At 40.9% G+C, this 27,879-nt stretch overlaps 1 protein-coding gene and 1 long non-coding RNA gene across 2 annotated transcripts; one reads left to right on the top strand and one right to left on the bottom strand.

The window, feature by feature from the left end:
• Positions 1–130: 130 nt before the first annotated feature.
• On the bottom strand, positions 131–9,197 carry galnt5 (polypeptide N-acetylgalactosaminyltransferase 5). Its single transcript, XM_084085051.1, has 10 exons — positions 7,379–9,197; positions 6,796–6,962; positions 5,311–5,430; positions 4,756–4,891; positions 4,497–4,616; positions 4,196–4,313; positions 3,434–3,763; positions 2,987–3,067; positions 2,461–2,613; positions 131–1,050 (listed from the first exon to the last, which is right to left on the bottom strand). Exons 1-10 carry the CDS (start codon positions 8,521–8,523, stop codon positions 916–918), a joined length of 2,505 nt encoding a protein of 834 aa, XP_083941177.1. The 5' UTR covers positions 8,524–9,197; the 3' UTR covers positions 131–915.
• On the top strand, positions 9,083–27,879 carry LOC311064969. The gene is made up of 4 exons (XR_014602773.1): positions 9,083–9,209; positions 9,866–9,895; positions 13,498–13,557; positions 27,676–27,879. It is a non-coding gene; the product is annotated as an uncharacterized lncRNA (long non-coding RNA).

Here is a 27,879-nt window from a genome sequence, read left to right as displayed (position 1 = left end):
ACTGAATGCCTTGGTGGATTCAAATAAAGTAATGTGAAATAAAATAAATGGTACAAAACCCTTTGTCATATCAATCATGTTTATTCTTACATTTTAATTACCCCCCCCCCCCCCCCCATTTCATGTTTAGGCGAAAGTAAGAAAATCACAGCAAAGGTATCTTGAATCAACACTTCCCTATATTGACAGCAAGAGAGACATACCAAGAGAAGATATGCATTATCAAAACTAAACCTTAATAATCCATTACTTTGGTTTAGGTTTTAAACCCCATTTACCAGCTCAAAAGTCTAATCAAACTATCTTGTGTAGTAGATGACATCTGAAGTCTCGGCATGTCTGCCTGATATGTATTACATTCATGGAAAAAACTCACAACATTGCATGCATTGGCATTTTATATAAAAAAAAAACATTTTTAACAATGAAAACAAAAAGATTTTTTTTTTTTACTATCAGAGAATGTTTTATCTTCGGCAGTCAAACCATATGTGGTTTGCTGTGTTATCAAATGGAGTGCTCATAAGTTCATCGTCGAAACATAATTTTTATACACATCTCAGGGACGCCCATATTCCCATTCACCAAACGGAAGAGCTTTTCGGAAAAAAAACTGCAGGCTGAATATCCCAATATGTTCCTCCAGCACAGTGACTAGAGGCTCTCTTTCCACTCTGGGCCTGGTGATGTGACAAAGGCTGGTATCATCAACAAGCATTGCACAGTATGCCGACTCCACCTCCTGAGATCCCATAGTGGTGTGCTCCCCTTCAGGATACTGGTGGAATGAGCACCACTGAAATTGCTGCCAGTGCAGCATTCCCCAGTTCCATGGGACAGGTGTGTGTCCACGCTGGACCACAGAGGGCCACTGAGAGTTTCTAGTTAAAAACACCTCTGACTTTTTAACCCCCTTCACTGAGCGTGGTAGTGTGTGAACTGCCACTTCTGGAAGGCATTGCTGGATTCACATTGGCCGAGTTGGATAGTGTCACCCTGAAGACCAGCCTCCAAGCACATATGGGGCAACTCTGCTATGAGGTGCTCGTCCTTGGCAAAAACAAAACAGATAATTAAGTTTAGTGTAAAGTATTTTAACATATACAGTAGGTGTGATATGAGTCTGAGACACCAAATATTCTAGATTAGTGATTTTCAAAGACTGAGACAAGGTCAAACAACATTTAATGCCACTCATTTTTAGTCCTGTTTCAGCTTCATTTATGCCTGAAAGGCCAAGACACATTCAGGGAGAGAGACAAGTTCTGTCATGACAGGTCTGGTACTGAATCTGGCCTTTATGTTATTTGTTTCCTTGTACCACAACATTACAACAAAGGCATGGCAAGCAGTTTGTGGTTGCATGGAAATAAAGAGAACTTTTGACCTGCAACCTTGGTTTTCGTCTGTCATACAACTGAGCCTGTCACGATCATAAATGTGGCAACCGTTGTCGAGTGAATCTGAGTTCATAACAAGTAACTTCATGTTGTTCATCTCGACTCACTTACCCTCCCCCCCCCGAGCCCCCCTTGTAAATGCTTGCCTCACTCTGTGTACATACCTCAATCACCACTATGCCATTTCTACCTGAGATATGAATGATTATGTCATTTTGACTTTGCCCTTGTGATTCATAAAAAGCTTTCCACCCATTCTTGAGTTAATTTGCAGTTAAACGGAATAGGTTGAAAAACTAACATCATCAACATGGTGTCCCTCACTCTCACACACCCGTGCACATTACTATGTGCAATGTTTTGTGAGAAAATGTGAGAGCTGCGAGTCACAGTGGCAACAATATAAATCAATAAATGAATAGGCCCCTATCCTAAAAAAACCAACACATACATCTTTTGAGTCTGTATTTTGTGAAATAAATGCGTTGGCTATCATAAATGTATAGTCTACTGACACTGTCATCTTGCGTGACAGAGCAAGTGTATGAGAGAAAGGGGAGTGTGAAATGATCTTATGACGTGAGTTTTGTCATTTTATAATGAACTTTTTGACAACTGAGTAGGTTATACAACTTTAGCATGCTCTTATTATTGGGAAAAAGCACCCTTTATGGTGCTCAGTGAAGGAAAATACTTCAGTAAAACTATAGTTATAAATGTATAGCATCTACAACTATTGTGTAACACTTCTATTCCGCAATGCCTGCATGCAATTTATACACACGGGGAGGCTTTACAGCAGATAGATTCGGTGTAGAAAGGCAAAGCCAACTTTAATGCCAGCTTTTTGTCATGCCAATATTAATATCCAGAACTAATATCTCAGGGTAAAAGTGGTTGAAGACAAAAGAAAAAAGAAAAATCCTCTCAATTGTGAATAACAATGGCTTAAGACACACCCCTGCTGTTAGAAACTGACTGTACAGAGACGAAGATGTTCTGGATGAAAGAACATAGCTGTGGCAGACAAAAGAGAGTGCCCCGCCCAAAGCCAACCTACCAGTGCTGAGTTGGAGCCCTTGTGGAACCAGCGAAGATTCGGCTTGGCATTGTCACATAGCTCCAGAGTCAGGCTAGTGTGTTTGCCCTGAGGAACGATGCATAAATCTTGCTGGCGAATGTGCTTCATCCAGGTGTAATTAAAGTGCTGACTCTGAATTTTAGAGGGAAAGAAAGGGGGAAGAGTTTGTGACAGGCATATAATTAGGCTTCATGAAAACTATAGGTTATTCCAAGAGTAGTTCAGTGGGAGGGGGTGCACTGAAAACCAACAAGAATGCGTTTTGAAAGTCTCAGACTTTGTCTTGGCCTGGTTCTAGTCTTGTATATTTTTGTGCTGGGTTACTTGTCAGCAAAGATGACCATTTTTGGATTATGAAGAATGATTAAAAAAAATATATCTGTGTAATACTAAAAGGAAAATGGACAAGAATTATTCTAACAACTCTGAAGTAATAAAGTGGTGCCTGGTATCACTTTAGCTACACATGCAAAGACACATCAGATAGGAGAGCAAAGGTATTTACCTCCTTGCTGAGATCACATATTTCAAATGACAGTGAGCCTTTTTGCAGAGCAAGGCATTTCCTTAAGCCTTGATTGAACACCTAAAAAAGGAGATAGGTAAAATAACAGCAATGTCACAGATCTGGAAGAGCAGCACTAAAAGTATTTGTTCAGTCACTCATCGTGCCACATGACAGAGAGACAGAGCTTGTTTTCCTTCTCTGTTCCTTCAATAAACACATTAGCTGTCACAGGCCAGTCTTTGTTCAATACGAGCACAACAGGCTCTTGTTTGGGTTGAGTCATTAAAGATCTCTCCACAGAGACATCACTGACTTCTTAGGGGACATATACAATTGTCTTTGTATTTAGAGAATGTTTTAAGGATATGAACAGGGTTAAAGTGAAAGCAAAAGTCAGAGCATTGTGAGTCGGTACTGCAACTGTTTGGAATCAAATCAACATACCAGGCCCTCTGCTTTGGTCAAAGGAGCATCAATATCTGGATATACATTCTCCAGGTACCACTTGAAGCTCTTGCACTTGAGCCTCTTCCTCAGCTCGATCTGCTCTGTGAGGTTGCCAATGTCAATGAGTTTCTTGTCCTGCAGGTGGTGGTAGCCATGGCCATAGAAGAGGTCCTTGTATTCATCCAACCACACCTCGACCACCCGGGCTAGGTTACGCTCCACAGTCTTCTGCCTGTCCTTGGGGAACTTGTAGGGGTTCTGGCCTCTGAAAATGTGGCCCACTCTAGAACAGGGGATTATCTCAATTTCTCCTCCACACATCCAGATCTGTCCAGTGACAAAACATGAGGCAAGCATAGGACATAGTCATGAGGTTAGAAGTGCTGCATGGCACCTATACTAAGTATGACATCAACATGGATGTGTGTATGTATTGACCGCTTCACATGAACATACTGTAGGGTCATGTTCATTTTGGAGGTCAAGAAAGTTTAGGCATTTCTGTGCTTTTTAATCTGTAGAAGCCATATGGCCATGGGTTGATCTCATCGGTTGATGTCAAGCCATTCGTTTTAGCAATTTATTATTATTATTATTATGTAAGAAAACCTCTTTTCAAATAACATTTATTTGATTTCCTCTGTTAACTGACTTGCATGATTAGATATTGCATGCAAAATCGAATACCTCTAATGCCTGTGTTTCGATTATGTCGTTGCTAAGGATCTGTATTGAATGAGTATTAAACGAGCTACTTACCTTAAATGAAATCTCCATGTTCTCTCCGCCCCATACATCTAGTCCAGGATCATAGGCACCCAGTTCATAGAAGTATTTCTTGTCTATAGAGAAAAGACCCCCAGCCATGACTGGACACCTGCATAATTCAAGGAGTAGTTTATTGAGCAGCAGTGGCAACTGGCAATCATTCTAATCTAAATGCTAACATACAACTACATTTTGTTTTCTAACAACCACCACCTTTTGTACATTCAAACCCTAAGCAGCTGCAAAGTGCACAAAAAGTGTTGAGTTTCAATGTCTGTAATTGAACACTTGCCTAATTGGATCTATGACTGTCAGGTTGTTCTTCTTGATGTGGTTTTCTGATAATGTGCTCCAGCCAAACACCAAAGGCCATTTAAATATACCTCTTTGGAAGTTGTCGACAAGCACATAACTGAAAAGAAACCCCAACATGGAAGAATTAATACTTATGTTGAGATTTGCAGATCAATATGACATGTTCTTGTATACTCATTTCAACACTGCACAGACATGCATTATGACATTGAACAGGATGTGTTACACGACGTCACCTCAAGTCCTTATCACTGATGACTTCAATAACTGGACATGCCACTTTCTTTCTGTCAAGGTAGACTCTCTCTAACAGCGGCTCCAACCAGCCCACGTTGCATTCAACATGGGAGTCAAGGAAAGTAAGAACCTCGCCTGAAAGAAAAGCAAACAAACTGTTTTAGTCAAACAGCCACATCTACAGGACAAGGATTCAATATATTTACTTAGTGTGGGTGAGGCACCATAATAATGTAATGATCACTTCCTGGAACGCTTTTCAGTGCCTCATTGATAAGACATTGTTTTATGTACACTTAGTAAAATAAATACAATAAACAGAAGTGTATATATGCAACCCTAATACAGTACATGAATAGATTTATTTGGGTGGACAACTAGTTGTTAATTGGTTGTCCATTGATGTAATGCAAGAAATTAAGAAATTAATTATCAGAACTGTAATGATATATATATATATATATATATATATATATATATATATATATATATATATATATATATATATATATATATATATATATTTAGTATATATATATATTTAGTATATTTACCTTTGGCAACTGCAGCTCCTGCCATCCGAGCCCTGATTAGACCCTCCCTCTCCTTCAGACGAATAATGCGGACTTTGGGAAACTGGGACATGTACACATCCAGCTGTTCTTTCAGATAGTCTGTGAAAGGAAAGAACAGTGGTCAAACTGCAGCCCTCATATGAACACATTATCTATTTTAAAGAGATAATTTCTCTCTTCAAGAGAAAGTTGACTGATAACTGATATATTGATATCAGTATTTTTGTAAGATACTATGAAACTTATTACTAAACACACTATGGTCTACGTTAATCAACATATTTTCCAGGTTCAACTCCAGCCGGAGGACAGTGTTACATATCCTATCACAACCTAATACCTACATCTAAAAACAACAAAAACTCATGATTAAAAGAACTAAAGCACTTAATGTGCCTTTTTCCAGTCAATGATTAACCACTTAATCCATTAAGACCCGAGGCCGATTCTACAGATGCCTTAAATCAGTAGTTCTCACACTTTCACGATTTTTCAAAAATGTTCAGAAATAGCAGATGTACAAGCTCGCAGCGCAGCACAAAGTGACACGCTGTGAGCTTGTAAATCGGCTATTTTTGCTATTTTGTACGGCACCATTCTACAATGAAGTACAACACAGTGTTAAGTGGTTAATCAGACTAATCAATTAAGTACATTTTGTGTGTCGTTTCGTTGATATATAAGAAATAAAAAAGCTATATAAAAAAGAACATGTAGGTTAAACTGCTTCTTGATTAACCTACATGAGCCAGATTAAGTCTTTATTGGTTCTAAATGTTGGTTTCGATATATTTTCGGTTAATTGCACTTCATTGTACATCAATTAGCAAAATTCGACAATCTATAATTAGCAAAATTCGACAATCTATAAGCTCACAACGTGTCACGTTGCGATGCGTTTTGAGCTGGTAGATTGGCTATTTTCACTATGTTCGCGTATTATGATATGCCCAGAATAAGGACACAAGGGACATGTGGTTAAATGTGCTGAGATATTTTCTTTTGTTAAAATAGGGGTTGAATAGCACTATATACTGATAGCAATCATTGATATGGAGTGTTTGTTCAGTGGTCAGGAGTCTCCCCATCTCTCCAGCTCATTAAAGCAGAACATAGTCATACATTTTCAGGTGGGACACCAATTTCTCTTCATTCATCAGGAGAGAGAACTCATTTATCGGCTTAAACTTTAAAACGTCCCATATTGTCTGCTCATTTTCTTGTTTCATAAATTCCAATTTCACTTGTTTATCCTGTACGAGTTCTCTCTCCTGATTGGATGAAATTGGCTTTAAGACCTGAAATGTTTTTCTGTTCACTAGAGCTAGAGACGGGGAGACCCCTGTTACTGAACACTCCATAGCAATGATTACTGTCAGAATATAGAGCTGAAACTTAAACAAAACAACATCCCTGGTATATATATCTACATGTAGAAACATTTTCTTCGTAACATTCCATCACCTTTGGAGCTGAAGTCATCGACCAGGATGATCTCTTTGAGGAGCTGAGGTGGGGACCTGTTGAGAACACTGTGCACAGAGCGGAGCAGTGTGGACCACACCTCATCCACAAAGCAGAAGATCACACTGGTAGTGGGCAAATTGTCATGGACAATACTCTGCGCACACCTAGAAAAACACACAGACAGACCAAACTGATTTTCACCCGAACGTGACGTCACGTACAATCCCTCAGGTTTTTTATTTTTCCACACAGAACCAGGAGATATATGTACAGTATATGTATATATATATATGTGTGTGTGTGTGTGTGTGTGACACACACACACACACACACACACACACACACACACACACACACACACACACACACACACACACACACACACACACACACACACACACACACACACACACACACACACACACACACACACACACACAGAGGTTCTATTGGGAACTCCTTATATGGTTATGGCTGAGTCATAGTGACATGAGCATTATACACATACAGTATATAAATATATATATATATATATATATATATATATTATATATATAAATTCTTCTAATGCAAGACTCACGCCTCAGGTCTTGTATCAGGGATGGCACGGTCCACTGGGATCTGATCGCTCAAGTAGACATTGAAGTGTCCTTCATTCCATCTCTTCTTCACCTCCCCGTCCTTGTCAATGGGAACGTTGGCAGCATGACCAAACTGACCAACCGCATTGGCATCTCTAGGGGCATTAGTCATGTCAAGAGGGAGCACTTTGTGGACACCTGGTTTACGTGCAACCGTGGGGTTTACCTTGAAGTCCACTCCCGGTTTCAGGGGTTCCCTCACATCAACTTTGACCTGCTTTTCCTGTTTCTTGCCATCCAACTCTTTTGTTTTTACCTCATTGGGAGCTGGGTGCACCGCCTCATTCTTGATTTGGTTTGCCTGTTTGTCAGACTTTGGCATGGGTTCATCCTTTCCTTTCTCTATTTTCTTTGAGTCCATGTTTTCAACAGCTTTTTGTAGTGAATCCCCAATTTTATGGGGTTTCTTCTGTGAGGTAGGTTGGGTGAGGTGCTTTTCTCCCTGAACACTAGGTGGCACTTTGGTAGTATTAGAAACTACTGCATGTAACATGACATGTTCTTTAGCTTCCTGTACTGCATGTAACATTACATTTTCTTTAGCCTCCTTTACTTCTGTGTTTGTCTCGCTCAGGTCTAGGTTCACTGCCATTTTGGCAGGTGCCTTGTTTTTTACAATTACACTTTGCTTTGGCGTGACATGTTGTTGTTGTGGGGCAGCATTTTCATTATGCTTAGAAACCACAGATTTAGGACTGTCGAGCTTGGGTTTGACATGCCCTTGCTGTTGAAAGGAGCTAAGTTTATTGTCTCTCAACTTTTGTTCCGGTTTCTTTGCTCGGTGTCTGTACACTTCAGCGACTTTGTTCACCGCAACGAGTGGCCCTTTGCCCGCATAATCTATGTCCAAGTCCACCTTCTGCACTGGATGCTTAAACCCCCGGTTCGTCAACAGTGTCACTTTGGTGGCTTGTTGTTTCATGATCGCCCTTTCCTTGATCACACGCTCCTTCAACAGATGACTGTTGACATCATTCAACGATATACGAAGTGCCGCCATGTCGAACAGTAGCCAAATGACAGAAGCTATGAAAACAAACGCCAGGACCCTCCCACTGTCCCTGAAGAATCTCCTGATCTTCATGGTCTTCGTATTTTAAAAACAAAACTGGGATCCAATAAAAGCAGGACAAAACAACGACAACAACAACTCAGATTGTCAAAATATCGTAGTATAAGTGGCGCCACTCACTCATACTTATTACTGTAACAAAACTTTGCTGGTCAAGACTTTGGTAAAGTTACAGCTGCCTGCGTGGCACGTCAGTCACAGACGAGTCCGTGCACATTTCGTTGACATCAACGGGAGGGACTCCCTCTTTCTTTGGTGTTTCGCCCAGGTGGGCGTGGTTATATGACTATCCCTAATCCTCCGTCCTAACCTTAACCTCACTTAAAACTATGCCTACACCGAAACCTAACCCTAAACTTAACCTCACTAAAACTACGTCTAACCGTAACCCCTAACATTAACCTCACAGGAGCTAGATCTATGCCTAAAAAGTCTAATCTTAAAACCACGCCCACCTGGTCGAAGCACCAAGAAAAGAGAGAGTCCGATCAAGGGAGGACCGCGCGCAGACGCACGGTGCAGTCAGGGTGTCCTGTGCAATAAACAGCGGAGGGTTTCCTCCTGAGTCCTGACTGAGTCCTGTCACCGGACGAGGTGTTCTGCTTGGCTCAACTCACCCATAAGAAGAGAAGCGAAACGGTCGTTCCATATAAAAGCCAGCCTCGCCATGAGAGAGTGATTCATTGTGGAACCACGACGTACGTAGAGCTTTCCTTCAACTTTGCACTCTTTCAGAGCACATGGTGATTGGACAGAGAGACACAAAGTTTCGGCCCACGCCGAGGCGGGGTGGCAACAAAAGTGTCAAATATCCAAAGTGCTGTGGTGGAAGAAGTACTACATTTCTTTACCTAAGCAAAAGTATCAATACTGCAACGTAGAAATACGCTGTTACAAGTAAAAGTCCGGAATTAAACATGTACTTGCCTAAAGGTACAAAAGTATTGGTATCAAAGTGTACTTCAAGTACCAAAAGTAGAAAGTACTCATTATGCAGAATGTCCTAGCTGTAGTATACAACCCTCGTAGAGTAGACGTATTTATGATTCTGACGTTTTCAAACGTCAGAATCATAAATACGTCTACGTGGGTTGTATACTACAGCTACAGAATGTCCCATTTCACAACTTTTCAAATGTATACAAATCTTTAAAAAAAAAAAGATCTAACTCTCAAAATAAGGACTTTAAAGTAATGTTTCTGATATACTTGTTGATAATTTGCAACTCAAATTGCTGTAAAGTTGTGCTGAAAAGTTTTTTGTTGTTGTTAAAAGGTTAAAGCTCTATATTGTGATAGTAATCATTGATGCTGTGTTTGTTCAGTAGTAACAAGGGTCTCTCTGTTATTCCAGGTCTTTAATAAGCAGACAATACATTTTCAGGTGGGTCACAAATTTCATTTATCATCTTCAGTTTTATCTGTTCCAATTTTGTCTGCTCATTTTTTCCATCACTTTCAATATCACATGTTTTTCCTCTTGTATCCTTTATGAGAATCGCTTTTGATTAGATGAAATAGGTATCTCGACCTGAAAATGTATTTTCTGTTTACTAAAGAGCTGGAGAGATGGGAGACAGCTCTTGAACATGAACACATTATAGCAAAAAGAAAAAAGTCACTTACACCACCTTCAATTTAGAGTAAAGCTCGCCCATGTAGATGTGGTTCAGCCCACGTGTTGACTACTTGATAAAGCTTTGTTGAAGTGTTGAATGAGAGCCTATGTACTCTGAAAACAGTAGTGTTTTAAATGGTCAAAATGTGTGTGATGCAAACATAACCAAGTACGGCGGTTATCTATGGACAACTATTAAAAGTGCTGTTCCAATGCAGGAGTGGACAGTATTATATTTGCCTGTGGAACAGATTGAGGGACTAACATGACCCCACCAATGGAAAGTACTTGAATATCACCAGACTTGTGTCTCTCGCGCACACACACACACACACACACACACACACACACACACACACACACACACACACACACACACACACACACACACACACACACACACACACACACACACACACACACACACATTCATAAAACCTGTATTACTGTGGCCATTAGGCAGTGATTAGTGAGGGCGACGACAGGTTTTTTCCTCTTCATCAGCAGACAATCTCCTGGGAGTCACACTGGCTCCATCCAGCCTATTAACAGTCCCCGACCTCAACATGAAGAGAGAGAGGAGTTGTACCTCCCCTGGTGGCTGCCCTTAGCCACACTACACAGGCTTTCATTAGCGTGTTAGCTAAATGATTGGCCTCAGGATAGCCCCCAAGCTCTGCAATGCATGTGTTAGTTTATATGTTCCATTCACTGGCCAATTTATTCATTTATTCATCCATTTTTGCATCCACACATGATGTGATCATTTGCTGAATTTGATTGCATTTTCTCTAAATTTAATGGATGTGGGGTTAGGGCAGACACTAGCCAGATAGATAAAGATGACATGTTGTAGTGTTTGACTGTAAGATATATTTAGATATTATTTGTTAGTGTATAATAACACAAAATAAGTTTCATTTCCTGAAATGACATAGACCAATTATTTGTTTACCAACACATTGAGACTGGATGCACAGGTGATTGTTTCACGCAATCAATTCTCAACCTGTTGTTTTGGGGTGCGCTGGTTTCAGCACACCCCAACACCCTCTTGTGTGTTGGCTGGTGAGGCGCGTCCTAGCGAGACCTGATAGAATGGGTTTCATTGAGCACATACTGGTTGCACGCATACTGGTTCTTATCAGTGTGACGTCGTCTGTTAAGGGGTCTATACTGTAGTAGTCCAATAACCTGTGTTGTGACTTACACTACTGTAGTTTTTCAGTGTAGTTCTCCTAAATGGTCCTGTAGTGTAAAGAACCACCCTGGCAAAAGGGCACCTCTTGAGTCAATCACCATTACCTACTGGATTACACTGGGGGCCTGTTGACCTCAATATGGCCAGGTTTTCCAGTTCTCCAGCTGATGGTGCATTTATGTTAGAGAGAGAGAGAGAGAGAGAGAGAGAGAGAGAGAGAGAGAGAGAGAGAGAGAGAGAGAGAGAGAGAGAGAGAGAGAGAGAGAGAGAGAGAGAGAGAGAGAGAGAGAGAGAGAGAGAGAGAGAGAGAGAGAGAGAGAGAGAGAGAGAGAGAGAGAGAGAGAGAGAGAGAGAGAGAGAGAGAGAGAGAGAGAGAGAGAGAGAGAGAGAGAGAGAGAGAGAGAGAGAGAAATGGAAGCGGTTGCTTAAAACCTAATTTATACTTTGCTGCATGACTGTCATTCGCCAAAAATAACAGATTTTCTTTGTGACTCAATGGGTGTTTGAATTTCAACCAGTTTGAGCAAATAGAACTGTTTCCATCATTGTAACATACTCGGTCATATCAAATGTATCATCATAGTATCATCATAGTATCCTATCCAAGGGATTATACAAAATGAAATACAGGCAAATGAAGGTCTTAAATTGACACTGGCATATGTAAAATGGGCTAAATGTAGTTGTAAGATATCTTTAGAACATGTTAATTAGACCCTGGAATTAAAATTACAACAGTTGGTTCCTGTAATTTACATAGAGGTCATGTTTTGCTAATACAGCAGTCGTTGAAATAGACAGCCAGCAAGAATACGGTTAAGTCTGACCCACTGACATTTTCAGCTCCAAATTATGCACATTGTGTGAATTAAATTAATTAGAGAATTCATTAAGAAATATGGCTTGCGGAAATGAGTACAATATTTAGTTATGTGATGTAATTTTCTTTCATTGTTAAAGCTAATTTGTTTCATAACAGTTCCTGCGGTCGTTTTCCCCCCTGTGTTAACTATGATGTATGTAATTTGTTAGCCATTTAATTAATTATGATTAGAATTAGTGAATGTACAGCTTGTTTTGACAGATGGTACCCATCAGGGAGACCTTTGCACAATTAACTTGAAATCAATTACACCCCCTTTTTCTGTTTGTTACATCTTGAAGTTTGTGTGGAAAATATCCATGGCACACACATCAACTGGACTGTACTCTGAATTTATCAACTGCTATATTATCTATAATTTACCCCACAGTGCAAGCCAAATAAATAATTTTGATTTATTTCATGTGTCATGAGATACCTGAAGCCTACTAACGCTTGTTCACTCAGTGACTGTGAGTTCAGACATTTCTTTCCATTCGTGTAAATGTTGTACTGACTGTCACACGCTGTATCTCTGTACATCTCTAATTGTGCTCCTACCAGTAAATGAGGTGCACTGATTAATTTTTCTTGAGATTTTTCTTCTAAAAGGACACAGCAATTTGAGCAGAGTGACACTGACTAATGGATTTGGTGTTTCAATGTTTGACAAGTTTCTCCTCCCATACATGTTTGAGTTTATTGCTTAGTCTGCTAGATTTAGCACAACTTTGTTTGCAATCAGCCTGCAGTTGGCAACACAGGATAATCTAGGGAATCATTTGAGTACTCAGTCTACTATAGTACTATACACATTTCAGGCCACAAGATGGAGCTTTTGCTCTGTTCATGTTGCAATGGGGAGGGACTACTCTTCCACATGGGTTTCTGAAATAATTTGAAACGCAGAACAAGAAGTTCTGCACTTAGTAACTCTCTTTGCCATTTTGATAATAAGTTATACAAATATTTTGTTTAAAACCTTACCTATCAAGTACTGTTTTGTACCCAAGTCCCAATATATGTTTGAAATGAATATTGGATCCTTAAGGTAGAACAGTTTCAAAATGCTATATGATAGTCATAAAACCACTTTCAGTGATGATGTACAGGACAGGTACTGTAAGTACATGATACTGTGTTATATCAAACCATCTGCACAGTTTAAATCAGTGAAATCAAGGCTTTATAAGCAGTGTCAAATTACTGTTAGTCCTTACATAATAGTTTCATTTGTAATTTACCTACCACAAATGATGGATTGTTTTTTTTATGTATTCTATTCCTTGCTTTCTGTCTCTCCAGCCTTTGAAGACAACAAGAGCACACACCAAAAGGAATTGTCAAGAGTTCTGCAGTATACAGGTAGAATATCTCTGCAATTATTGGCATTTGGATTTGTGCGATATGTTCCATGGTTACCTTGGAAGCAGAATACACTCTAGCCAAGGTGGCAATAGGGTTGAACATGGCTGTGACATTGCTTGTGTCGTATTATACTGTGATTTATTTGTTTATTTTTATTTATTTATTTTTGCCAAATTTCACTGACTGCAGACCCTATTTCTGACTATCAATCTACACTGCTGCTGTTAACTTTTCTTTTCTGAACCTTCAAAGATTACATGTCATAGTATGAAAATATAATTGTTAATTGTTTATTAAGTCTAGCTTTGATAGAACAGAATATTTCTCATCGTTATATAGCGTAATTCCGCCATTTAACCACTTTTACCCAAGCATCCTTTTTTGGGTAGGTCATAGGAGAAAACATAAAAAAATAAATAAATGGGAGGGGTCTTTGAAATTTAATTGTTTGAAAATAGGACATAAATGGTTACGATGTCCACTGCCATCCCCACATTCATTCTTTTGAGCAGGTGACATGAAGGTGATACTGATTTCCCTCCCACTGGACATGACTTAATGTCTGACATAAAAAATAACTACATAATTTGTCTCAATCCAAGGGGCTGACTTGGCATGGACAGCAGCAGACCTAAATGTCACACTATAATGAGTTCTGGCCAAAGGTACACAGTTAGGACAGTGCCCGCTGGCACCTGGGATGCCCACTGGCTAGCCTTTTCCCCCAAAGCCATTTGGACAACCCCGAGTTTGTTTTCTGCACACTGAGCACAAGGTTTTACGCGATGTGCATCCAAACAAAAAGTTTCAGGGTGTATAGGGTAGTATAACCTCCTGCATCCCTATTTTGGGAATGTAATCATTGTCATTTTTTGCTTTCATTTTTTTTGCCTAACATTTTCTAAAATAAGATCTACAAGCTTGTACTGCATTGCACCGCGACATGTTGTGAACTTGTACATCAGCTATTTTCGCTATTTTGTAATAGGGCTTAATTGGTTAATGAAGTTTCAGTCTCAACCCCTTTTCACATGAAGAATGGAAGGCAATTGAGAAGAACAGAATTGAATAGAGTAGTATATATACCAGTATGCAAATTATATATCTTATTTCATGTTGGATCCACTTATAACTCTCTTGTGATTAAACTTTTACGTTGATAATGTATTGCATGGCAGGGATAGGAATTGCAATGATCAGATAATATCCACAAAGTTGCCATTCTCTCAAAGGAATGCAGGCAGACATTTGAATTTGAGGAACTTGACTTCTTTTGTTGGATTCATATGAGACCTATTGGCAAACACGGCAGGTTTATTATCTTACAAAGGCACCGGAGATGAGGGAGCATTGTATCTAAATTAACTTTTTCTATTTCCTGGTAAATGAAATCAATTCCATCCCTTTATGTTTCTTTTCATCTGCCTTTTGTCTTGTTGCGGAATCTTTTCTCTTTCTCTCTCATTCATCTGTTTTGCCCTTTCCTTGATCTGATAGCATTAAACATATAATTAAGTCATAAAGGAGGGGACTGATGAGTGTACCAGATGGTAATTGCGTCCTACATTTGAATGAGACGATATGCATTGCTACAATTTACAGCCTTCGCCTCATATTTTATTCAGCAGCCTTTTATCTCTTTTCCTGCCGAATTATTCTGCAATAAATTTAGACATCTTATCAATAGCCAGAGTGATAGTGGCAGAAACATGGGAAAAAATTTAGCCTCTGCCGTTTTATGCTGTTTAAAATAATTTTCCATAATAAAGGGCTTATCAGGGCTGCTCTATCACGGTAGAGGGGCGGATATTCTTATTTCTAGTAAGGCTGCCTTTGGTTTATGGACAAGCTGTCACTCTTCTGTTAGTCTGAAGAAATGCAAAGGGACCGAAGAAGTAGATAGTTTAAGTGAAGTTCAGTGGAGGCTTCTGAAGCTCAGGGGCTCAGTCACAGGCAGCAATAATTATGATACAAAGTCATCTTGCTGGAGCTATAATCAACATAGAGAGGGTATGTTGTAAAATCATAATACGGCGCATAAGGAATTATTCATACGTAACTATTAGTAACTGTTCATAACATTATATGGATTTTTTTATTAGCGCTGTAAGGTGTTTCTTGATATAATGTTATATCTGTGTAAGGGTTGTAGATTTTAAGGAGTTTCCCAGATCCTAGTGCTCATTCCAATGTTTAGTTTCTTTGGCGCTTCTGGGTTTCTGAGTCAAGACTCATTCTCAGAATGTCTATACTTAGACTAATCTAATGACTTTGACGTTACGGCATCATCATGGTCCTATACAGTTGGATGGCCAACAGAAGGACATTTATTTGAAACATAATTTATAATTTTATAGACAAACTCTGATTCATGGGAGTGCAAGGCTACAGTGGACACATACATACCTATGTTCACATCACTTGGCCGTCGCACTACTGCCAATATGTACAAATAAACAGATAGTAACCAAGGATGTAAACTAGTAACGCGACTAAGTTTGCCAAACCGATCATTGTGCTTTTTATTCAAACTTTATCCTGTTGAATAAGGCATGAGCTACAACAGGGATAGTGTGTTATCCACCTTTATGGTGAACCCCCTTCTATTCCACTTAGTTTATCCATGAAAACTTTTCTCCTACAGTAGCTCTCAGCAGATCAGTTGAATGGAGTGGTGCCAGGTGGAACTGCTTGTACAACTGACATGCTTTCCTCTCTCCAGTCCCCAGTGAAGAGCTGGACTCCGCTGATATTTGAGAACTGGTAGCTGGGGCAATATAGGTTTAATTCTCTTGTTCCCCTCGACCTGCCAAGTACAGGAGCAGGGTGCCAGCTGGAAGGCTTTCACGTGTGTGTGTGTGTGTGTGTGTGTGTGTGTGTGTGTGTGTGTGTGTGTGTGTGTGTGTGTGTGTGTGTGTGTGTGTGTGTGTGTGTGTGTGTGTGTGTGTGTGTGTGTGTGTGTGTGTGTGTGTGTGTGTGTGTGTGTGTGTGTGAGAAAGAGGGGGAGAGAGAGACAGAGAGAGAGAAAAAGAGGCAGAGAAACACACATGACTGTCTCCAGACCTTGAAGGTGCTACAGAAGTGCTTTCTATACCCAGCCACCCCAGGCATTTAGTGTTTAGTCATGACACAGGTCCATTACCTTTAAGTACAAGTGCTTATGTTTGGTCGCCTGTTTTTACAGCCCCTCCAGCTCGGAGGGATTCTACCCGGGGTGACCCAACTCTATTTATTGACGCCTCTTGAGTTTCCACTTGCTGGTAATAGACTGGAAAACACAGATAATGTGTTTGATCGATCAGCGTGAACAAATTTCATTTGTGGGGATCAATAACAGTTTACAGTTGACAGAACCCAAAGAACTACATTTATCTGAGCCTTTTTTTTGTTTTTTTGATTGAAGTCGTCTCGGCGAGCCAACAGTGTGGAGCAATCCATGCCGGGCCAGTATAGCAGGCATGGAGCCTTCTGTTCTGTTATTGCCAGCAATCTGTATTTAAAACTAATATCAGTGTGTGCTGCATGGCTGGGGGCAAAAGGCAGCAAACCAATCTGATATACAGTAGTGTTTCTTTTGGGTTCTTTGTGATGTGAATTAGAATGTGAAAAATAACAATTCCCCCCCATTTTTCACTGGCTATCCGTTTTTTTTCATGGGGGGGTATAATGATTAGATTTCTTCCAGCAGAGCGTGATTTGTATTATGTTTTCGATGCGGTCGAAGCATAATAGAAAAAGTGATATGGAACCAAAGAGGGGCTGTTGGGGTGGGGTGGGGGGAATTAACTGACGTGCAGAAGAAATACGTTTTCCACGGCTCAACCTTTTACAGTTTGCTTGGTGTTTCTGCTTTTCATGATCATGCTCTGTGGAATGCCCCGAAGACACAGGAGCCGCTGCTCTGTGTCATACGGTTTATCAGCCACCTCTCTACAGTACCTCCTGCACACGCAGACCAAACAACATGAGATGGAAAGTCCACATGGATAAACATTTGACATGGTAGGTGATGCTCCCGGCAAGTGCTATTCAGAGGGAATTTACTGTGTATAAACTGGTATTGTCGCAGTAACCCTCTTATAGAGCCCCCCCCCCCCTGTTTCTTTTACAACACAATAAAATCCTGAGTGTTAATGTACTTCTGAAAGTGTACAAAAGTGGACCCTTGCAGGTGAATTTGTACCCTTTCAGAGCTGAATTAGCACTCTGGATTTTGTTGTGTACTGCGCAGTAAATGTGGCTAACCTCAAGCTTGTCATTGTGTGTCCTATTTTACGGCATTCAATAATCAAGTTTTCATAGATTTAGTTTAAGGTGGCCTTTCTATGCAGGATGATCTTAAAATGTATGAAAACATGATGGTGTCTGAAGATAACCCTAACCCCCTTTGCTAAAAGCCAACTCTCTCTTTGTTTTTCAGCCTTAATTTCTTTCACACAATATGAACTGATTTAGTTGTTGGTCTTTGTGGGGCTTTCAGGGGGCCTCCAGCTAAATCTTTGACAATTAAGAACGAGTCTGTAACGACTGGTATAAATGGAACCAAATTGACCCATACTCTCTCAGAGTTAAATTAACACTTCTGGGGTCATTTTAATGTCTACTTTAGTGTGCACTCCAGACAGTTTTTAAGTTTCAATTCCTTTTTTCCTTTTTAATTTTTTAATGAAAAAAATAAAATAAAGGAAAAGAGTATTTGAAAAAACACGCCCCCCCCCTCATGCATTAGAAGGGCAATATCAATCGGCAGAAGCAGGGTGTGTTTTCAATGAGTCTGAAGTTGGGCTTATATAGGAGTGTCTGATAAAATGAGTATCAAATATCAAAATATTCAATCAAGCAACTTGAAAACTGTCTGGGATGCAAATAAAAGCCAGAGTAGACATTAAAGGTAGCGATATATGTTGGTTAAAACAAAAAGGTTTTTGTTAAAAGGTTAAAGCACTATATTCTGATAGTAATCATTTCTATAGAGTGTTTGTTCAGTAACAGGAGTCTCCATGTCTCTCCAGCTCTTCATTAAACAGAACATACATTTTCAGGTAGGTGACAAAATGTCAGCCAATCAGCAGAGAGTACCCATTTATCAGCTTTAATTTCCAGTTTCCAGTTGAAGTGTTCCAGTTAAAAATGTTTCTGCTCATTTCTTTGTGTCATCACTTCCAATTTCACTTGGTTAATCTGTATCCTGTCTGAGTTCTCTATCCTGATTGGATACAATTGGTACCCTGACCTGAAAATGCATTTTCTGTTCAATAAAGAGCTGGAGAGAGACATGGAGACTCATATTACCGAACAAAGACTCTATAGCAATTAGTGCTCAGAATATAGCTATATAACACTTATTTTAACCAAGAAAATCACTTACCTTACCTTTAATTTCACTATTATTTCACCGGCTAGAAGAGAGAAAGTATAAACTTCTCTTATAGGGTTCTCTGACACGAGATATATTTCAAATTGAGTTCTGCGGGGCTAACACGTATGCATTTCATGGTTCTTGACATGAAAATGTTTGAGGGTTTTTTGTGGACAGGTAGGGACCTGGTTTAGAGGACAGGCAGGGACATGGTTTTTAGAGGACAGGCAGGGACACGTTTTTTAGAGGACAGGCAGGGACATGGTTTAGAGGACAGACAGGGACATGGTTTAGAACTTTAGAGGACAGGCAGGGACATGATTTTTAGAGGAGAGGCTGGCAGGGACATGGTTTAGAGAACAGGCAGGGACATGGTTTAGAGAACAGGCAGGGACATGGTTTAGAGAACAGGCAGGGACATGGTTTTTAGAGGACAGGCAGGGACATGGTTTAGAGGACAGGAAGGGACATGTTTTAGAGGACAGGCAGGGACATGGTTTAGAGGACAGGCAGGGACATGGTTTTAGAGGACAGGCAGGGACATGGTTTAGAGGACATGGTTTGAAGGACAATGCTTTAAGTCTGCTGGTCCCTATGAATTATATTTGGCACAGGTTAGGGAGAGGCATGCAGTGCATATTGTTCGTGTTCATTTGAATAAGGACAAATGTCAGATTTCCATGGCTGCAGGCGGCCCGCATGTTAGATGATCAACTCTTTTGGGCCCCTGGTTGTGGGGTCATCAGTACTGCTTCCAGGTCACTGTCACTGCATGGCGGTTTGGGGCCATAATTGACCTTTTGACAGAGCGCAGGGAGACAGCCATTCTCTAAGGGCAGGAATAATCACTTTAGACTCGTGCCTTGTGTTCATATGAAAATAATTAAAACATTTTGGACCTCAGAATTTGTGTTTAGAAATGTTCTTATAATAAGAGTATGTTATTTTGTATTGTTTTGTATTGTATTTTTCATCAGTTGTGGGGTTACCATTGTAAATCGTGTTTGTGGGAAACAGGTCATTGCAGATCAAAATACCATTATTGCCTGTGAATCAATGATATCTCATTGAGATCTTGATGATAACGGCTTTTGCCAAAATATGATAACAACTGGTAAAAAGAACAAAATAAAATATAATAATAACAGTAGAATCAAATGTAAATATTGCTTTTCCTTTTTCTTAATATGCCACCATTCGCACATTTAGCTTTTTTTTACGACTCTTATGATTTAGTCATCTCTGTAGTTTGATATGTTCTGTTCACTATTTCCTTCTCTATATGCTGCCTTGTTATTTCAGCAGCTCATCCATCCCTTCATTCCATGTTGTCCCATATGTTTTGGGGAATTAGAGATTAGTCATTTCTTCTCATGGCATGGCGTAAAAGTGCCTCATTTGTCGCTGTACTTCTGCTTTGAGGCTACGGGGAAAGGTTGAATACAGCCTACATCCCACAAGCCCCTGAGCTCCCTCAGGGTTCCTTCCAGTTCAGGATCTCCAAAGAAGCGTATTTTTCACCCTTCACTGTGCTTGTGATTCTTCACAACACAACACCCATGGCTATGTGTCTGTCTTCATAGCCCTAAACATAAGCTTACATTCACACCATGCTCTGTGTTTGCTTGCTTGGTTCTTACTACCTCTTCTCCACCATTGTTCTTCTTTTCTTTCTTTTATGTTTACATTTCCATTATAATCTAAAGTACCACCGTTGCAGACAAATGCACTGGTTTTAGTTAATGTGCTATTAGAAATTGGTACACAGTAAAATCCTCTGTTAGTTTATCCATTTGAAATTCCAAGAGTGTATAAATAGTACCAAATTGCGTGTGGCACACTTTCAGACTTAAATGAACACTCAGGATTTTACAGTGTAAGAACGCGTTTCCATTTACTCTCAAGCTGCTTGAGAACGCTGCTGTGTTAGGCCCAACCATTATGGATCGAATCCAGCTGAGAATGTGTAGAAAGAAATGCTCCAAGCATCTTTGTTGGTTTCTTGAAAGTGTTTACAAAAAAAGGCAGTGCGAATGCCAGGGGGCCAAGCCTTTGAGACTAGGGTATTACATTATTAATTAAAATACAAGTCGCCTTGTTGCCCATGGGTATACAATGTAACACACTTGATTGAATCAGGTACTGGCAGCCGAGCCTTTTTGTATTTTGCGCTTGAAGGGACGAGAGAAATTTGAGCTTGGCTGTATTTCTCTACACACACACACAAAAAAATGTTTTGAGAAACAGTTGTAAGCTGTCATGGGAAGCAGTGGCAGACTTAAAAAATCTGTTAAAATCCCAGACAGGAGTCAGATTTATTCTATGGATGAAAGTCCTTTCCCCCCTTATTTACAGTTTCATAGTTACAGTAGAATCGAGGTGACACAAGCCTTATCAAGAACCCAGTGCTTTTTGATTTTCAAGAATTTTATATTGTGGCCAGTTTTATTTTGAATGTACCTGTGAAATATATTTTGATTGTATTTTTTCAGTATGGGTTACACCTGTCTTTAAAGAGATGGGTTAGAGGTGGAGAGAGGGTGTTGAGGATGGGGATGTTGGGATGGTGTGCTTAAGGCATTTATGCAAACGAGAGCCACAACAAGTATAGTATATATAGTACTACAGGTAGTTATTGCCAGCTGGAGTATATCCACGGCAAGGATGATACTCCAGTTGGGCAATATTTAGCTGTTCAGGCCTGCAAAAACAGTATAGCCAATATATATTAGCATATATTTTTATGGCACTGACTGAAACAGATATCTGATCAGTACTACACAATTTGTGGACATGGTGTCTGGTTGTCAGCAGCTAGTACCCTAACTAACTTGGATTGTAGCACTGCAAAGCAACTTACTTTGTAGCACAATTTTTTCCCCCACTCTACTTACATGACCATTTACCCTGTCATTTGTTGACTAGGGTTCATGCCATTTACTCTAATCTTGCACTTGTAAGTTGCTCCCCATAAGAGTGCCTGCTAAATTTTAAATTGCAACTGGTCCCTGAGGAGGAAGACTTACGTAAGACCACTAGTATGGAATAAAATGTAGCCACAGTCTCCATAAAAAGTGCTCTAATACAGGCACATTTATAAACCCTATATACTTAATTGACCAGAGTCCCTCAGGGGTCTATACTATACTCCTCCTTTTTTCTCTCTCTCGACCAAATATCTTTCTGGTTAAGGCACGTAACACATAGGCTTTGATGCCTGACAGCGTTTCCCCTGTCCCGGGTTCGATTTGCAGCGGATTTGCTGCATGTCTCTCCCCATTTCCTGTCTCTCTCCACTGTGCTATCAACAAAGGCGGAAAATCCACAAAAAATATCTTAAAGAAAGAAAGAAAATAGCCGATCTACAAGCTCACAACATGTCATTTTGCGACACATTGGGAGCTTGTAGATCTGCTATTTTCGCCGAACGTTCACCCCCAGAATAGCGACGCTAGGATTCATGTTGTTAACTTCAGTGACTAGAAAACTGTTCTTTAACTTGATTTTTTCCTTTATTGGGTTATTGTTATCTCTTGAACGTATTTGGCCATAGTTTAAAAATGAAATCTATTAATATAGCTTACAGAGAGACTGCAGAAGGAGCTGTCGATGTTTGATCTTTATCATAATGTTCGTTTTATATACAGAACAACTGTTGGGAAGCTGGAGCATATATTTTGTGAAGGCATTGTTTAGAATACCTCCATGCAGAGATTAATTTAACATCCTACTCATTAACATCTTTCTCATTATCCTAAGTTTATTCACCAATATGCAATATGGCGATCATAATATGACACAGTTATCCTAATTTAAAACATAATTTGCTTTACAAAGCGATATTTCTTCAGTCTCATCATACATAATACAATTGTTCTGCTAAAACTATAGGGTAGAATTGGTTTGGTGTCCACTCCAGCTCGTTAATGCCTACAGTATATAGCTTATGTCACAAAAGAGGAGTAAGAAAAACTCGATTAGTCTCCCTTCATGCTCATTAAGGCCCTGTCCTACAGAGGTGTGAGTACAGTATGTAATCTTCTAATTAGCACAGTGACAGAATAAAGGCGGTTCCTGTGCTTTTAGTGCTGAGGAGGGAGTGGTAATGGCACCAAAACTAGACAAAGGTAACCATAATGAGCCTAGAGGATGCTCTGCGCTCGCGTGTGTGTGCGTGCGACATACATACGCGCGTGCGTGTGTGTATGTGTGTGTGTGTGTGTGTGTGTGTGTGTGTGTGCATGCCTGTGTGTGTGTGAGATAAGTTCCTTGACCATCTCATCTGTAGGAAGTAGAATTTCTCTCTTCTCTTCTCTTCATCTTCATGTGCTCTCCCTTGATTCCCACTGACCTCCAGTCTAGGTCTGTTAGATGTAGCCCAGGTCATAGCTGACGAACGCATGACGGAAATATCAAAGCCTGCCCAGGGCTTTTACATTTGGATTTGTGCTCCAGATAATCACATGTGTGCAGATCAGTACAGAGCACAGCCAGGGCCTTGTCTCATCTCTTTCATTCACCTGCCCTCCTTATGGCGCTGAATTCACAGAATCCATTTCTGCTGTCACAAGCACATCGCAAGGTTAATTATGTCTTAATGCAGACCGGCCACAAATATCCAAAATGGCACATTCTAATGGGATTTTATTAATTGAAATAGTGCTTAGGCCTGATAATATATGCGCTGAAGGGAGCTTAGCATGGCGGCAACCCCCGGCCGATCCGTTAGAAATAGACAGAGGGGAGAAACCTGAATCCATCTGGAGAGAGAAAGGATCTGTCAGTGAAGATGCCCAATTGTGTGAGATCATGCCTGGCTGTTCAGCAGGCGAGATTCTGAAGTGTATCGAGAGGCACAGCTGAGTGAGTTGAATAGTCTGCGGTCTATTGATAACTAGCGCCTGTTTTAAAATCCTGGCACAACAATGCAACCAGGGGCCTTCTGTGCACCGCTGTGCAACAATACCTTGCCTTCACTGGCGCCTCCGACGTAAACGATGACAAACAACAAAGGAGCTCTTTTTCATCTGCTCCTTATTCCTGGCACCTTTTGATAAGGACATTTCTCTAAGTTCACTTTGGGATGTATGTTTTATTATTTATTTAAAAGTTTTGGCGGTTCTATTTTCAGTTATTTTGCCTAAATAAATGGCGGAGATCCATGACAAGGACAATCGCAAAGCAAATCTTAAAATGTGTATGAATATACTAACAGATACTCATCTTTTCCTCCTCTTATCTCTACCTACATCTCTCTCTCCTTTGATCCTAACCACCCCTTTGCTCTTATTCTCTTGCCCCCGCAATCACCCACCCAGGCACCCACCTCTTCTATATTGCCTCTTAGTACTCCATTCCTGTCTGTCTGTCTGTCTGTGTGTCTCTCTCTCTCTCTCTCTCTCTCTCTCTCTCTCTCTCTCTCTCTCTCTCTCTCTTTCTCTTTCTCTTTCTCTTTCTCTTTCTCTTTCTCTCTCTCTCTCTCTCTCTCTCTCTCTCTCTCTCTCTCTCTCTCTTGCTCTCCCCCCCCCCCCCCCCCCCTCCCAGTGGTTGTGATGTGTGCATCGGCATGGGCCAGTAGCTTGGAGGTATGGTGGAGTGTAAGCAGTGTTGATGTGGATGGCCCCTGGTCAGAGGCCAGGGCCTGGCTGTAAAAACGCAGGCTCTTTTGTGCGTCAGAGCTGGGTTTGCCAGTCCCAGTCCACCCCTGTCGCTAGGGGTGGGGAGGCATTTACCCACCACACGCATTCATTCCATTGGCATTGGCTTGATGCGGGGCTAAATGGCATTGTTACAACGCGCCTCCGAGAAGTGTTGACAGGTCCATATGCTAATTTTAATGAATACAAGAGAGCTGTGGTTTTGTCCGCCTCAACTCTGCTGTGGAATTCTATCTGCACCTAGACTAGCAAATATAATTGCAGCAAACTCAAATGAGCTCATTAGGAAATGTATTGAATTTACACATTATTTCCAGTAGTTAAGCTGAGTTATTTCCCCCAAGGACTCAATTACATACTCATTTGTGACTCAGGTAAATGGCTTTCTTGTGACTTTTTCAACTGCAAAATTGTAGTCACTGAATAATTTGTAAGTAAGCTGTTGTACATGCACATCTATTGACATTCATTTCTGTGAGGAACTCAAAATGGAGAAGAAGAGGAAGAAAGAAAAAACCAAACAAGATAACTACCCGCTTTTGTTCCTTTATTCACTTCATTTGATTACCTCAGAACATTTCAGTCACACATGAATTATTTGTAATGTGGGCTCATCCGTCTTCCATGCGTTTCATGATCCTAATATTTTTGCTCGCAACCGCCTTGTTGTCACTGTGTGATACATGTCATTTTGATCAGTGAGAGCCTCTAGTCAAACAAAGTGTCATGTCAAAAGTGCAACAACAGCAAGTCATTTTCCACAATGGAAGACAGGAAGAAAAAAAAGAGCAGAACAGTCAATCCAAGAGGAGGCCGGTGAGTCAGGGCTCAGTATCAGGGATTATGCCAGCCTACTGGGCTCAGAAATGAAAGTGAACATTCATCGACTGAGTCACTTCTTGAACCGTGTCCTTCCCAAGCCACAATGAGGATATTGTTGAGTGAGGAGACATGCTGTGGAAACTATGTAACAGAGAGGAGTGCCCAAAAATTGAACAAATCGGACGTCAAATTGGTGTTTGTTCTGTTCGAAAGTGGTCCGACTCACTGGAAAACAACAAAGAATTTTTGGATGGGGTAAGCGCAAGAGTTTTCCACGGAGCTCTGTACAGGCTTGTGTTGGATGAACTAAAGTGACACTGGATTTTGGCAATGTTCCCGGCAGCATGTTGAGGAACTGTTTCAGCCAGCATGTTGAGGAACTGTTTCAGGCAGTTGTACTGGAGTTCAGTGCTTGACATATGTTAATGATATTTTGGTATGCATGACTTATCGGTCCTCACTCTGATCTCCTCTCATAATTGGAATTGGAAGAGTACCGTTTTCCTCATTCTTTTCTGCATTCTTTTCCCATATCTGTGTCATTGGATAACACGTTAGAGAAAGGGAAGATGGGAGACAAAGTCGGAATGCTATGCAACAAAGGCTGTGCACCAGAATGGTACACTCTGCCCTGGCCCACTGAGTGTGGCCAGCCTGCCCACAGTATAGTAAAGCTCTGCTTTATTCATGACCCATTAAGTGTCATTGTGTTCACCTTCCCCTTGTGACATAATTGTCCTATGGTTATGTGGACTGTGCGCTATGAGGACTGGGTGTCCTAGCTAGTCTATGGAGTGGCCATAGGGTATGTGGGAATGGGCCCTGTCCTGCCCTGGCCCTGCAAGCTCAGGTCCAAACACATCCTCTGCACTCCATTGTAAATACCACCAACAGCTAGTGGCATGCAAGTTAGTCATGCTTAACAAATTACTGGCCTACATGAGAAGGGCTCCAGTAGCCTCTTTGCCAACCAAGCTACCATGCAAGTAGGCTATCTGGTTTACGGATATAGAGATGTATAGCAAAAAGGAGTTTTAATTCATTCTGATCTCATTTTTGTTTTCTGTCCTGTAATGGTCCATTTGTATAACTTCAGCGTTAAACTAAGATTCAGTATTTTTACCATGTATGCCACACAATTGTGAGATTCCATCCAAATCCACATTTGGATGAAGGTCAGACTTTGAGGGGCACAAAACGGTTTGATGCCACCCATTTTTGGTCTCATAGTCTCTCTCTCTCTTTCACACGCACGCACGTATGCGTGCACACACACACACACACACACACACACGCACACGCACACGCACACGCACACACACACACACACACACACACACACACACACACACACACACACACACACACACACACACACACACACACACACACACACACACACACAGGACTCTGTTTGGAGAGATAGGAATTATCACTGTCACCTTTGAGCTCAGTAGCCTGTCTAGTGCTCATGGTATCACACATAATGACATTCAGTGTTGCCAAGATCACATTTATGATAGCATATTTGATACAGTTGTAAACCTGCAAAGAATACGCCTGCCTACGAGAATGAGCCCCTTTTTCAGTTTTAAACACAATCTATTTTCCAGTGTAAATCACTTGTCACTCTATTGCAAACGGAAAAGCTCCGACGTGAAAGAGAGGGGTGGAGAGAGAGAAAGAGAGAGAGTAAAGATTATCTTTTGGGCCATTTCACTGGCACCGTTGCGTGACAGAGACTGACAGCTCTTTCAGATGACTGACAGGTGTCCTTTGAAATGCCGGCGAAGCGGCCTCTGTTCAGACCGTTGAAATGCATATTTGGAGCTCTTATCATAAAGGCATGGATGGCACAGATAGGTGCCGTTAACATTGCAAATGGCTCCGGAATTATTCATTGTCAGTGTGGAGGGAGAGAATAGGAGGTTGAAGTTTGATTATTCTGCTCACACAATGGCAGGGTGCTTAATGATTCCTCTCCACCTTGGCAGCGGCATGTGCCGACTTCAGGCGCTAGCGGTGGGTGACACAGGTCTGGCCAAGTGTTAGAGCAAGATCATACGTCCGGGCCCCATTTTAATTTCTAATACATTAATCTTTCCCTCACAGATACTCCATGAATATTCCAGGGCTCCTTGTTTGTCAGGAAGGCTGTCTCGCTTTCATCTATTCAGGTGGTTTCATTCACTGTGAAAGCCAGCTAAATGGGCCCGATCAGTCAATGACAACCAGGGTACAATAGAGCCCAGTAACACGTCCCTTTTCTCCTTTCAGCCTTCTGATAGACAACCCTGACACCTGGTCCCTGGGGGGACCCTCCGCCAAGTCAGCGCTCTGTTCCTTGAGAGACTTCCCTTTACTTTATCAGCCCATAAAGGATTGTCACAGGTGACTGTATCAGCGAAGGTATGGAGCTGCTCCCTCTGACCTGCCCTGGCGCCATGCGGGTCGAGGCACGGCGTGCCGCATCGCAAGCGG

The sequence above is a fragment of the Gymnoscopelus microlampas genome (assembly GCF_963454915.1).
Source record: "Gymnoscopelus microlampas genome assembly, chromosome: 17".
NCBI lineage: Eukaryota > Metazoa > Chordata > Actinopteri > Myctophiformes > Myctophidae > Gymnoscopelus > Gymnoscopelus microlampas.
The sequence above is the reverse complement of the archived record's forward strand: the minus strand, read 5'-3'. Positions and strand labels throughout refer to the sequence as shown.